This window comes from Toxotes jaculatrix, chromosome 21 (genome assembly GCF_017976425.1).
Source record: "Toxotes jaculatrix isolate fToxJac2 chromosome 21, fToxJac2.pri, whole genome shotgun sequence".
Taxonomy (NCBI): Eukaryota; Metazoa; Chordata; class Actinopteri; family Toxotidae; genus Toxotes; species Toxotes jaculatrix.
The window spans coordinates 7177291-7191325 of NC_054414.1; the positions used below are offsets into that span (position 1 = coordinate 7177291).

The 14035-nt window shown below is 42.2% G+C and overlaps 1 protein-coding gene across 2 annotated transcripts in view; it reads right to left on the bottom strand.

Annotated features, from left to right (window-relative positions):
* Positions 1–14035, bottom strand: part of snx29 (sorting nexin 29) — a 107053-nt gene that overhangs the window by 26999 nt on the left and 66019 nt on the right. The window contains exons 16-19 of one of the 2 annotated variants that reach the window (XM_041066948.1): positions 10377–10493; positions 8654–8709; positions 8133–8214; positions 3020–3545 (exon numbers count right to left, since the gene is read on the bottom strand). In XM_041066948.1, the coding sequence (XP_040922882.1) occupies positions 3525–3545; positions 8133–8214; positions 8654–8709; positions 10377–10493 (276 nt within the window). In that variant the 3' untranslated portion in view covers positions 3020–3524. Of the gene's footprint in view, positions 1–3019; positions 3546–8132; positions 8215–8653; positions 8710–10376; positions 10494–14035 lie in introns of those variants that run through there. The other variant, XM_041066947.1, reaches the window with a different exon arrangement.

Sequence of the window (14035 nt, forward strand, 5' to 3'; positions counted from 1 at the left end):
CCATTTCCACTGGCTAACAACACGCCTTTGAAGTTTTTATTGGAGGGCGGTTCACTGATGAAGTCCCACAGCAGGACTTCACCTTAGCTCTGACTGGCCGGGTGCCCTTCAAGAGCCTGCACTGCTCAGTGTTTCTTTGCTGTGTTAAATAAAGTTAAGATCCAGATGATGCACAGACAAATATACTGGAACGTGCTGCATGATGAAAAAACAAAAAAACAAACACTGCACTTATCAGCAGGTCAACACTTCAGCTTCATAAACAGGTCAGCTGCATGATGTGGCAAAATGAAAAGTCCACTGAACCAGACTTCATTAGTCCAAATTACAGGCTTTTTAGGCTGTTAAGGGCTTCATGCCAATCCAGTGTGGCTTTATAGGCATATAGTCAGTTTACACAATGAAATCAACACTAGTACAATGTCATGGATTCCAATAACACAGCTCTGCAATGCCTTTGTGAGACTTATAATGTTCAAATTTAGTTTCCACTGTGTCCAGGAGGTGTTGATTCTATTCAGCTGTAACTTTGTGTGTTTGGTGATGGACTGCATTGTACAGTAAGGTGTGTGTATTAGTTTGCCTTCTGGCAAGTCAGTGCCACACAACAGCTCCACAAACTACAGTCTTATAAATGACTGTGGAGTTAGGATCCATATGTTTTTAGAACAAGAAAAAGATCCAGTCAGTGCCTCGAAAAAGGGACTTTATAGCCGTAAATGTATTCGAAAAATTGAGAGTGATTTGTTTATACTGTTTGCTTGAGGTTTGATTTCATTCTTAGGATGACATGCATGCATCGTGTATTTATACCCATTTATTTTGTCCAGGGTTGAAGGGGGTCTGAGGCCAGTCCCAGCTCACTCTCCCAGGTATGTTCGGGTGCGGGTGTTCTTATCGTGGCGTCCCCCTCTAGCTAAAAGCTCATACTTTCTGATACTCCAAATACGCATGTCCGTCAACAGCTATGCATACATCTTGTTTAAGTGCCACTGAACAAGACACTGAACCCCGACCTCTCCATTGTAGTTCGCTCTGGATAAGAGCGATGACTTGGGTGCCTGAAATGGAAATGTAATGTAAATTACGCTGATGTTGAAGCTGATGTTGAAGCTGATGTGGTGCCCGTGCTGCAGTGTGCAGCAGTAAAAGAGGCCTCTGTGCTTTCCCGAGGGTGTTTAATCTATGACTGATGGATGTAAGACCAAGACAACGACTGTAATTATCATCATCATCATTGTAAAACATTCATCATTACCATCATCAACATAATAGTTATCTCCCTCTGTCACCAACCAGCCATTATCATAACCATAATCACTCACGCGCACGTCCGCACACACTCAGATTCCTGTATGTTCACGGCAACTCATAGACACATTGGAAAAAAAATTGCGCGCATTTAAAAACAGAACATCCATATGTCTTTGAATGCAACACCGGCACACGCACATAGCTACACGCATATACTCAAAGTTCACATTAATAAATATGGATGTATTATCTCATCTGCATAGCTGAAGCAGCCCATCGCCATGGGGTCTGAGCCTCTGGCTAATCAGAGCGACTCAAACTGAGCAGGTCTGGATATAAAGCTTACCGCCTCGGCAGCCACAAGTCTCCTGTGTTAACCCGGCTATACCCAGTTGCTAATATAGAAATTAAAGGTGCTAACATATTTCCCACATTGCATTTCTCTGGGGGATGGCAGGCCATTGCAGGCAGTGGTGCACACATCTGAAAGAGTGTCAGAGAGGACATCTCAATTATTCATTGAGTGGCTGATTTATGGGGTTTCATATGGTGCATATTAAAGGCTTTGGGAGGCACAGTGAAGCCAAAGATGGTTTATGAAACTGCTATTAATTGGGACCCTCGATAACTCTCTTTCTCTCAGAGTACACAAACAGCTACAGTTAAAGGTTCTCGACTATGCAAGACAATAGACAATAGGTACTTAAGAAAAAAAAATCTATAGGTGTGCACATATCCTGTTTACAGTACAGTATCTCTTAAGTCTGATGCACTTCAAAAGAAGCACAACAAAACTGTAAAGGAAGAGAATGAGAGTGAGAAAACTTACAGTCGACAGTATCGAGTCTCATTAACATAATTAAAACTGCGAGAAGTTTCCAGTGAGCCCGTGACTTTGTGTGGAAATTATAGGCTCAGCTTTTTGCTGATCAAAGAGAATTGCTCATTTGGAATATGTGCACATACTGTATAAATGTATATGTAAAACAGCTGGGGAGTTGTGGATCAGAGGTGCTAGTTCTCAACATTGACATTCTGCTGTTTCCATATACGGTAACGTACATACACTCCATTCATACTTCATTACGTTTGTGCTTGGTACTTAGATGGTGTTTGTGTTTGTATGTGCAAACATGGATGGATGGGAGGACATGAAGATCAGGACAAAGGTTTTTGGAGTGAACAGTGCCTCACTTTCTCCGCTGTGGATAAAACACATCTAAGAAGTATTCGCCTTTGTCTCATTTGGGAAGGAGTGTGAGGTAAAAGGAGTCATTCATCGTGGTTGTCAAACTGCTGTTTTGCCCTGGAACTCATCATCAGGAGGTAAACCACCCTCCCAACCTGTCAAAGAGTGGAAAATGATTGGGAGAGGATTGACAAAAGGGTGTGAGAGAGGGCAATGAAAAAGAAATTAAAAGAAAGAAAAAGAAAGGAATGACTGATAAAAATAGAACAAGAGGCAGATAATAAAGGAAAGCGGTGAAAAGTGGGAGGGGGGAGAGGTAGGGAGATGGATGATGATGAGCGGCTAAATCCATGAAAGGGGCAGTAAACAGAGTGTAAGTTTGTTGGGCCAAAACTCTTAAATAACACCCAGCCCTTTCTCCAGCTGAAATATTAAGAAGAAAAAAAAGATGAAGGTGACTTATCAGTGATTCTAGTTTTATAGGTTCGGTGCTCAACAACTTATTAAAAGTTGTGGAAAATGAAACTTTTCCACTTCATGCTGCCCTGCATGTTAATGCAGTTCATATGTAGGTGTGTTTGGAGGGGTTGCATAGTGACTAATCAAACCTTTAAAAGGTGAGAGATGTCCTAACTCAGGAGAAGAAACTGCATTTATCAGGAGTTCACACTACAGGCAACAGAGTGTACAACCACAGATAAGTCGGCAAGTAATACATATTTTTGTCTCTTCTTTGTTTGCAAACAAAACTTTATCATATCTCGGCGATGTCATAGGTGTCAGCTGCAATACAAAGAGTATATCCCTCCTACTGCTGCAAAACCACAGGCGTGACACCTAGTAATCAGGGACCTGAAAGCTCCCATCAGACAGCAGCACAGCAGTGAATTTCTCAGCAGGACTACCCCAGAGAGTCTGGGAAGAAAACAAAAAGGTAAAAAACCTTTAGCCAGATAAAATGATTCAGAGTTAAAGGCTCTGATGTTTTGTTGCACATGAACAGGAGCTGAACTATCTCAGAACTTGAAGTGAACTTCTTTTTTCTTCAGCAGCGAATGTCCTGATGTGTCAGCCCACAGTATCAAGGCACCCGTGACTGGAGCTGCATTTGAAACAATGACACAAGCCAAAAGGTTCATGTTGCCCTTAAGTATAAGGGCAACATTTCATTTAGAGCCAACAAATCGTGGCTGGACTAAACCTCATGGTGATACCAGAGAATCAAAGTCAACAGGGTAGTAAAGCTACAGCGGCACTGTTGGTTTAGTTTTCAGCTCTCTTTCCCAAAGCCCTCTTTCATTCTGTATATGAGTTTTAGCCAGCTACCTTATTGCACACACACTGTTAGCTCCACACGTCAGATCCTGATAACAAATGAGTGGCCAGCATCTAATTTCTTGGGAACAGAAAGGAGTTCCTCATCAGCTTCTGAATGATGCTCTTTTCAAACCACAGTGCCAGTCTAAAATACACAGGTAATGAAAACACAGGCACTCCTGCACACATCAGATGACTCCTTGTGTTCGTTGACGGCGTGCAAATGATGCCTCCTTCCTTCCTTTCATAATAGCCTCTATTGTTGGTATTGTGTGGGAGGGAGACACTGATTTGCCGCGGCCGGTATAATTCTCTCATTATGAGTTCAGAAGGGGAAAAGAAGCACAGGGATGGATGGAGGGATGAAGGCCCAGAGGCACGGCGTGCCACAAAGAGCAAAACCAGACTGATAATGGAGCAAATCCATCAGTCTCTCGCTCGCCATCTCTGTCTGTCTCTTACCATCCATCCACAGGCCTTTCCACAGAGCTTTAGATGGAAGTCATTTCAGAGAGCTTGGAGAGAAAAGTGGCTCAGAAGAAATGCAAAAGGAGATAATGGAGTACAAGCATTCCTTTCCCCACCATAATACCATGCAATCTGGCAGAGTGAGGGAGACGAAATAAGGAGGCTGAAAAAGAAGGGCAGAGAGAAAGAGGGATGGCGCAGGAGAAGAAGCAGACATTTGGGAACACACACAGTGTGGAGAGGTGGTGGTTAGATCTGCCTTTCCACCTCTCTGGTGGAGTTTAGCAGCAGCATAGAGCTGTTAGTGTACTTACTTTCAATCACAAGGTTGCTGTGACCTAACTTAGGCTCCAGCTTCTGAAATCTCATTCACTCTCCGAGCCTCCCAGAACCCTCTCTAGCTTTGGCTATGGCTCATTGCTCTCATCATTGGTTCAATTTTGCAAGCATATGCGTGTGTGTGCAAGTTTGAGAATGAGGAAAAAGACTGAGGAAAAAAGTCTATGCACCCACTCGAGGGTATTTTAAAGGGACCCCTGCCTTCTCTTCATGATACTCTCACGTCTTTAAGACTGTTGGCTCGGTGTTCAATCACCACAACAACCTCACCTTAACAACAATGACTCCAGTAACCTTGGCCATCCATTAGCCTGTCTAAGAACAAAAGCTGTTTCCATAGGGAGCCATTAGACGAATATAGCTCTGGGAAGGGAACTATCCAATACACCAGATGGGCTGCGCTTTATACCAGCTCCAGGGCTGGAGAGCAGTTTCACTGAGACTGTTATTGAGGGGGAGAAATTAGGCTAAATCAGTGAAACACATGGAAAATGTTCAGGTTCGATGCTGGAGTCGATCCACTAATCTGAAACTGCAGGTGGACACTGATTATTGCCCAGAGCCTGGCAGATAACTGAATACTCCAGTGTGTTTCACATACTTTTAACCAAACTATTATCATTTTTAATTCCTTTGAAAAGTGTGGGATTTCCTCAAGTAAAACAAAAAAAAACATGTCTTTCACCTGTCAGGAGGACAACGATTTATTTCATTGTTTGCTTGTAGGAATTCATACCATCAAATCAGTGATTAGCCCCAATTTGTGCCTCTCATGTATTACAATTACATTTGAGTCACATTTGAATTTCTGAGAAAACCAAATACCCAGATAAACTTCATTCCTTTACTCACCAAGAGCTGTCTCCAGAGGTGGAAAGCAACGGCAATTTTAACTCTCGTTTTGCTTTCATTTCTGTCATTTCTTTTCTTCTACTGATGTTCCAGCATGCTAAGCAGCTAGCCCTGGTCTTTCCTGTTTCGTATAACAACTCTGGGATAGTGAGCCACTGGATTGTCCAGTCTGCCCTCAGTTCAGCATGAGAGAATGAAGATGCAGCATTGCCCAGAGGGTGCATACTAACCTCTTATCTCATAAAGGCAATGATGGCTGAAGCTCTTGGCAGGCAACCACTCACTTCCAGCAAGAGAAAACTTACACTGCTTAAGTTATTTCCAGAATCCTCAAAAACTCTTCTAACTTTTGAAAATACAAAATAATAACATCTTATTTTGTATAAAAATATATTATATTAGAACAAAATATCAATATACACCAATATAACTGATAATCAGATTTTTAATTGTGGTTTGCATTGTGCAGAAGATTTGTAATTTGCAGCCACCATCTTTGTTTGGGTTAAGAAAAAGAGTCTCTGAGGAACCTGGAAACACGTTCACGACAGCGGTAGGTGTTGTTGAATGTCTCTCGACGGTTTCAAAGATTGAGTATTCATTTTTCAGAAAACCAGATGCTCAGCTCGGTGACTGAAATTTAATGGTAACACATGTGAGGCATAAACCAGGGCTAGCTGGTGATAAACAGTGTCAGTGCGACAACAGTCTGTAATGAATTCTCCAAAACTGTGCTTTCATGACAGCACCATTATGATGCACCCACATGTAAGTCCTGCTGCATAAATAAGCTGCCAAAATACCGGGAACAAGTCACTTTCCCAACACTGAGCTGCAATTTAAATGTGATCTGCTTTCCACTCAGCATTTTACCATCACCAATGCCGCAAAATGCTAATTCGAAAGCATTTTCATCCCTTGTGTTGATAAATGCCTTGATATTTCTATCAACATGTCCGTGCTTGAATAAAGAGTAGGACGTGGCTACAAACACCTCCGAGGATGAACGTGACGGGAACAAGAGGAATTAAAACAATGCATCTCATCTGCCACCGTCGTGCTTCTATCTTGTCGAGAAGATGGAGATAATTTCACACAAAAAGGTGTCAGCTCTCAGCTCGAGCCCCGAGTTGTGAATTTACATCTATTATGTATAAGTTGAGCCGGGCTGAGCTCGGTAGCCAGCCAGTCCTGACTATCAGTTAGAGCTGAGGATGTGTCACCTGTCTTTTCCTGTCCCATATGGTTTCCCCTGACTAACGTTACAGCTGTACCTCCTGGCTACAGAGCAAATAACAGCACAGTGTGTGTGTAGGTGTGTGTGTGTGTGTGTGGGTGTGTATGTATGTGTGCACTTTTCTGTCTGACAAGTGGTTCTATACAGTATGAAGTGTGTCTACTGTACCTGCTCTTGCATGTGTTTCTATGTGTATCTGTGTATGTCAATGTAATGTCCACTGGTTTCTGTGAACAGGTATGTGTGTGCTTTCTTGTATCACTGTGTGTGTATTCCACACTGTGAGCATCATATTCGTGTTTGTACCGAAATACACATGTGAATTTATCCATGTGTGTCTGTGTGACAGTTTGTCTGTGTGTGTCTCTGTCTCTGTCTCAAGAAGCTCAACCAGGGGACTGAATATCTGAGTGTGTATGTGTATGTGTGTGTGTGTTTCTGTCTCACAGGGGGGAACCGGGGGATGGCTGCGGTGAGAGAGCTGAGGTGTAACACCTTGTTAATGTGACAGACACAGTAAAACAGTCACAGAGGGAATGAGCCGCCCTTGTCTACTTTGCTCGATAACTTGACAGATACAAGAAGAAGCTGCAGTTTGGTTTGTTACGCTGCTCTTGAGTCCAGTTCCCAGCATACCTCACTTAGATAAGTACCTGGCACAGAGCTCAGGAACCACTATTTTATTTAAGAGGAGTCGTGCTATTATCATTGAAGTAATGACATAAGTTCTGATAAGCCTTGATTACAAACCTAGACATGGCACCGGCTGTAGTGGGTCACTATTTTGGGATTTATTCATGTCTACAAAAGTTTTGGCAAGACACCTACTATTGACGAGAGACACACTGCGCTGTGCCTGAGGGCTGACAGCACAAAAAAGTGACTGTCAAGTTAAGCCTCTTCTTCTGTGATGGAGGGGATCAGTGAAAAAGAGGCTAAAATGTATTATTTTCTCTTTTTTTAAATTATTTTCTTTTCTTGGCACTCTAACACAACCAATTTCTAAGCATAACAGTGTTGGACTGTTCACTTTATTCACATGACAGCCATATGTTTGATCGCCTCTTTGGAAAACAAGCCAATCCAGACAGCTATCCTCTTTCTATTTAAATGTTTTGTTTGACCACTTGAGCTGAGCTGAATGCAACAATGCTAATGAACACTGATGATGAAGTATTAATGCAAACGTGGGCTGATGTATAATTTCTTCAGAGCCTGCTCATTTGCTCCCTCACTCCTTGGTTAAATTAACTTTCCTTTATGATGCTGTTTATATTTTAAAGAAAAATAAAAAAAAAACTGCCATGATGTCTTTGTCCTCTGGGCATGATTCCCCACCATGAATATGACATATGTTAAACATAGCCACATGTGAATAAATTAATACATCCTGATGAAATGAAGGTACTTGCTAGTTCTGTCTGGTGGACAGAAGACGCTGCTCAGACACAGAGATATTAACGTGGATGAGCGTACCTGATAGACGTGGTAGGCGTTGGCAGCTCTGCCCTGCAGGAACACAGAGGGGATCCACACGTTGATGAGTGCGCGATGAGCCCTGAGTGACACAAACAACAAACCGTCCTCACTGCCGTCGTCATTATCATCATCATCATCATCATCATCATTATCATTATCATTATCACTGGCAGCAGCAACATCAACAGTGTGTCAGCACTATGCTTGGACAGTTAGAGCAAATTACAGCTCACTCTGGTAAAACACCTCAAAATCTAATTTGGTCGTGAACTGAGAGTAGAACGAATGAATGAATGTATGAAATCAAACAGTGCTTGAGCTTTGTTCACCGGTAAATTTGAGAATGGATAAATTAGACACGATTATGCTGGGAGGACAGGTATTTTACATGGATGAGACGCGGCTCTTGCAAGATTCAAAACAAGAGAAACTCCAGGGGTGAGAGTGAATTAATATAAAAAGAGGGAAAGGTTGGAGAAGGAGTGAGAGAAGGGCGTGAGGGTAAGAGAGTAACTTACGTCTCAAAGTCTGACAAGCTGGGGTCGTCTGACGTCTGGCTTAAATCACCTGGAACCTGGAAAATGAGAGCGGGGAGGTTGATAGTGAGTCAGGAAGAAACAAAAGATCCACATTCAACCTGGGGTCTTTGTACCTGAGGGGATCCATGGAAAAAACTTTAAAAAATATATATATATATCCATATATTTGTGTTAATGAGGAATATAAACAGCCAAACAGGATTACAAATTGGTGTGATGCTAAACTATAGAAGATTTTCTGTCATAATAAGCAGTAAACTACCACCTACGACAGCCCGACTGCACACTATATACTAGACATACTGGATAAACAGCTGAATCTGCTGAGCAGAGCACATACCTCCGCCAAGGCCAAACAATCCTACACATGTCTGTCTAGCTCTTATAATAGAAAAATAAAAGGAAAAAGGAAACTGTCTGATCACATAAATAATTTGTCATAAATCATAGTAAGTACAACTCAGTGAGTAACACAGATTCAGCATTGTCTTCCTCCCAATTTGAATTATTATCAGGATCTGCACCTAACTGTACAAGAACTCCTTCCCCATGCCCCGTCCCTCCCCCAGGGTTTGGTGCAAAGAGGTTCATTACTTTTGGGTTGGGAGCAATATACTGAGTACACATCTGGACAACATGCACATATGTGTAGTGTTTTGTGTGTGTGTGTGTGTGTGATCACTGTTATTGTTGATGAGTATCCACTGTTTTCAGGTAGCCGTGGTTATTTTAATCCAACACCCTCTGTACAATTGTACAATTGTGTGTTATCTAAATGTGTATGTGTGTGTGTGAGAGAGAGAGAGAGAGAGAGAGAAAAGGGAAGAGTTCATAGAGCCTGTAGTTTGTTTCACTCTTTGTATGCTTCCAGGTCCCTTGAGGAACCACATGACCAGGCCCAGATGTGAGCCTTCTAGATGAATGTGTGTGTGTGTCTCTGTGTACAAAAAAAGCGCGTCTGTTTGTGTCCACCTTCCCTCCATCTCTCTCAACCAGAGCTGGCCGGCCTGCTTCTTAGTTCTCCCAAAGAGACTATCCAAACCTGGGCTAAAACACTGTCACCAATGCCCCTTCTGTGGGGTCTCCAGCCTCCAGGCTTTGATGAAACCCTCCAAGAGTTCCACACAAACAGACACACACACACAGAAAGTAACAGAAGAGTGAGGCAAAGAGTGAGACAGATGGTGAAGTAGAGAGGCGGAGAGAAAGAGGCCTGGGTTTGATCATCTGCAGCAGCTTGTGGAAGCTGGAATCAGGCAGCACTCAGGAGCCAGAGATGGACACACACATGCACACACACAGACATAGGGAGCGGTCCAGCAGAGCAGGGCTGAAGCTGAGGGATAAGAGGTCCTATCTTCAGCCTGGGGCTCCCATCACTGCCATTGTATCAACTCACACTGTGGACACTATGTTTGTGCGTCCAGGCTGCATCAAGCTCCCCTGAGCATGACCAGATGTTGGCACTCTGTGTTTGTTGTTACTATAGAGGACAACTTAGAAAGTGCTGAGAAAAAGTAGTGACGGACAGTTAGCATATAAATGAAAACACAGCAATGTCACAGATGACAACTACACGTAAACAAGAAGAGCACCACGGCAAAAATAAACGGGGCTAAGTGGAGATGAAAGTCAGAAATCAGATGAGAGAGGGACATCAGTATGTGTTTTAGTGTGTCTGTGCGTGTGTACAGTCACTCACCGGTCCTCTCAGGTCAATGAGTTCCTGTCTCATCTGGACAATGAGGTGGTCTTTGGCCATTAGGGAACGGTACAGGCGCTCATTAAACTCTATCAACTCGCCGTGCATCTCAGCCACCTGCAGCGCGCACACACACACAGAAATGACACAAAAAGAACATAAATTTATCATCTTGTACAACATCATTATATAACGCACAATTATGTAAAAAATAGAAAATCATGTAAACATATATATAGCCTTAGAACATTCAAAATGACATTTCTGAGTTTCCGTTTAACACACAAAAGACAGAAGCACTCCAGGTGAGAAGTAATGGATGTTGACAGCAGGACAGATTCTGGGAAACAGTCAAACCCCCGACAGAGGAGCGAGGAGTGAGAGACATAGGGAGGGAAAGAAAGAGGGAGAGAGTGTGAGGGGGTGAAACCAGTTCATATCCTAAACAGTCAGACTCCTGCCAGACTGCTAATCAATTGCCGTCAGCTCTAACTAACCTTGACGTGGTATTATTCACATCTGTGTATATGCATGGCCAACCTATTCTGCGTATGTGTGTGTGTGTGTGTGTTCCCCAGCTTGTCTGCCTAACCAAGCTGGACAGAGTGGACAGGTCTCTGTCAGGAGATTGACAGCTGTGACACACATTGTGCTGTATGGAGGACACCTGCTGTCACAGCCGCTTCAGCAGAGCGCCATCGCCGGCTGACAGGTGAATCAAGCCGCCGCGCCACTGGTGCCCCACCGACCTTCATACATTAACTTATTCACATCCCATTTAAGAGCCCACACACTGCCATAAAGGAGGAGGAGAGGCCTCTTATGTAATAATAACAACAACAATGCTAATGATCACAATAAACTTGATTTATCAAGCACTCGATGCAGAGTTCACCGAATAATTCACAAAACAGCAAAGTAACACTGATACCAGTTTAAGTCTAAAATTAAAAATTACAACAGAAGCAAACTGAAGAAATGTCAAACACCTGAACAGACAAAGGAAAGAAAGGACAAAGGAAGAATGAATTTGCATCTCTAACAAAAAAATAAATAAAAACTACTCATCCAACTGTGCAGTGAGACAGTTTGAATAAGCATGTGATGAGCAACAAGAATCAATGACAGGGGAGTCAGGACCTGAGCCAACATTACAGAAGACCATTTGGACTACAATGGAACAAACAACAACTGTGAGGAAAACAGTTTCATCTTTATATTTTTTCTTAATCTATTGTTTCTTTAACCAGTTGAATTTCACTGGGGTTGACATGCTCTTTTTCCAAGGAGACCTGGTCCTTTTACCCCTGGCTCCAGTTTATTCACCTTGTTAAAGGACTGGTTCACATTTTTTTCACATACATCTTCATTACTGCCTCTTGACTGGGAGCAGTAACACAACACTCAAATGCCCATTTGTACTCAGAAACACTTTGAGGTGAGTATAACGGTTCCTTCTTAATGCAGTTCTAATGTAAGAACTCTTTGTGTTTCCTCACACAGTGTTTCCTTGAGCTGCAGTGGAGGGATTAGCACACACACACACACACAGAGGGAATTTTGCAGTAAAAATACTAAAACTAGAAAAGATACCTTTTTTTTTTGGACAGTACAAGGAGAATGGATTTTGTTCCCCATCTGACACAGTGGAATCATATTAGGAGTCCATTCGCAGCCAGTATGGAGAGAGGGAATAAATTACAGCAACCAAAAACTGATTTAAAAATACATATGGGCATGTAAATGCTGTTGTAAGACAGACAGAAAAAATATGAACCTGTCATTCATGGTGGATTGCAGTCACTGCCAGGAGCCAGATGCAGCTCTGTCCATCACACAGTGCTGCCCTCTAGAGGTGATGCTGATGTGGAATTTCAGAAGAACATACTTGATGAATATTTCCCCCCCCAAAAAAAGTTATAAAAATTCACTGGCAGCGATTTTGGCAGCGATTTTAAAGAAAAGTATTAGAGGAGTTTCAAGCCCTTAGTTGCCATGACAACACTATTTCAAAAATTCAGAGAGCAATGCAACAGTACAGTACAACAGTACCGTACATATGTTCTCCCCACCTCTGGAGCACACTGCCCCTGGGTCAAATTATAATTCAAATATTTCTCCCTCTGGAATTTCATATTTGAAGGCGTTACACTGGGTGAAATTTAAAGAAGTACAAATGTGATACATAAAAAACAAAAAACAGTCTACAGTATGCAAGAGTAGTTTAAGGGCTAATATAAAAGATGATGCTACATTGACTAGATGAAGCTCCTCAGGCAAGGTAATCAGCATAAAGGAAGCCCTAATGGCTGGAGAGTATACAGATAAGTCTTTATTCTCAAATGCAGTATTCACCAGCTCACAGCCGAGGTCACAGGAGCACAGATCACACTCTGAATCAGGAAGTGTGTTCTGTGTGTGGCTAAAAAAACATGATCGGGAAAATCCTAAGATCCTCAGAAGCTAACTTAATTGCTAACTTGGGTGGAAATGCCAAAATATTGCTTGCACGGATGCGTCAGATGATAGTGCTTCAGTTTCTTGTTGCTATATTGTTAATGTCTATATTTAAAAGTAAAAAGGAGAGAGGTTTTATGCAGGAAAAGACTTTCATCTGTTAGATATGTATTAACAGAAACCAGAAAGACGGAGGAGGACGGAGAGAGAATGTTAAATAAATTGGGCAAAGATCACAATTACAATTTATTGTGTGTCTGAGTGACATTATAAGGACTTCACCCCATTTCCCACATCACACAGCTAAAGTACACACTAAATAAAAACTAATCACACCACAAATAATGGTCACAATTCTGTCTATATAATAACACTGTTAAATGGATGCTCCTGTAATCAGTGGTCTTAACAATGCCTCTCATCAACGCAGCAGCTGCCACAATGAAGAAGTTCCACAGAGGAGACTCTTTGATTTGTGTGCCTGCCTGTCTTTGTTTCTCCATACCACTGTTTAACTGCAGCTCCCAAGTTATGAATGACAATGTGAGTCTCCTCGGGCAGGCTGTTAAATTTCTTCACTGTCAAACACAACCTGAGCTCTACAGGCAGTAAATCATCCAAAGTATAAAATAAACTAGTTGTACTAAGTTTTTGGAAGGCCTTCAGTCACTTGCATCTGACGTGAGCGATACTCATTTTCACGCTTTTTGAAAAATAGAAACATAAAAATGCAAGTATCTTTTACTTAAGTGTGAGAAATAATGAAAAATAAAAGGCTTATTTTACTTCGACAGCTTCGCTTCAGAAATGTGCCTAGTGTTCAACTGAGACCAGGGGAATCAAACTGGCTCAGCTGATCCCCAGTCTTGGCCCTTTTTTTATTTTAACTGAATTAAACAGATATATCAGTGTGCTCTGTCAATATCTATGGGACGCTAAACAGCAGAGACGTTAGAAATCTCAGGATCAGATCGGGCTGCCAAGCAGTAAAACACGGCAAATGGTAATCTCTGAACATAAAACACAACACAACTCCAGCTCAAAAATGAATCCCCAGGCCTGACATCTCAATGTTTCTGTCTGCATCCTGGAAGAAGCCTGATGTTTGTGTCAAAAACTTTAAAGGACACCCCCACCAAAACACTCACGTTGTGTTCAGGTCCATCAGGCACATATCACCTCCTGGCACTGTCCACTCTGGC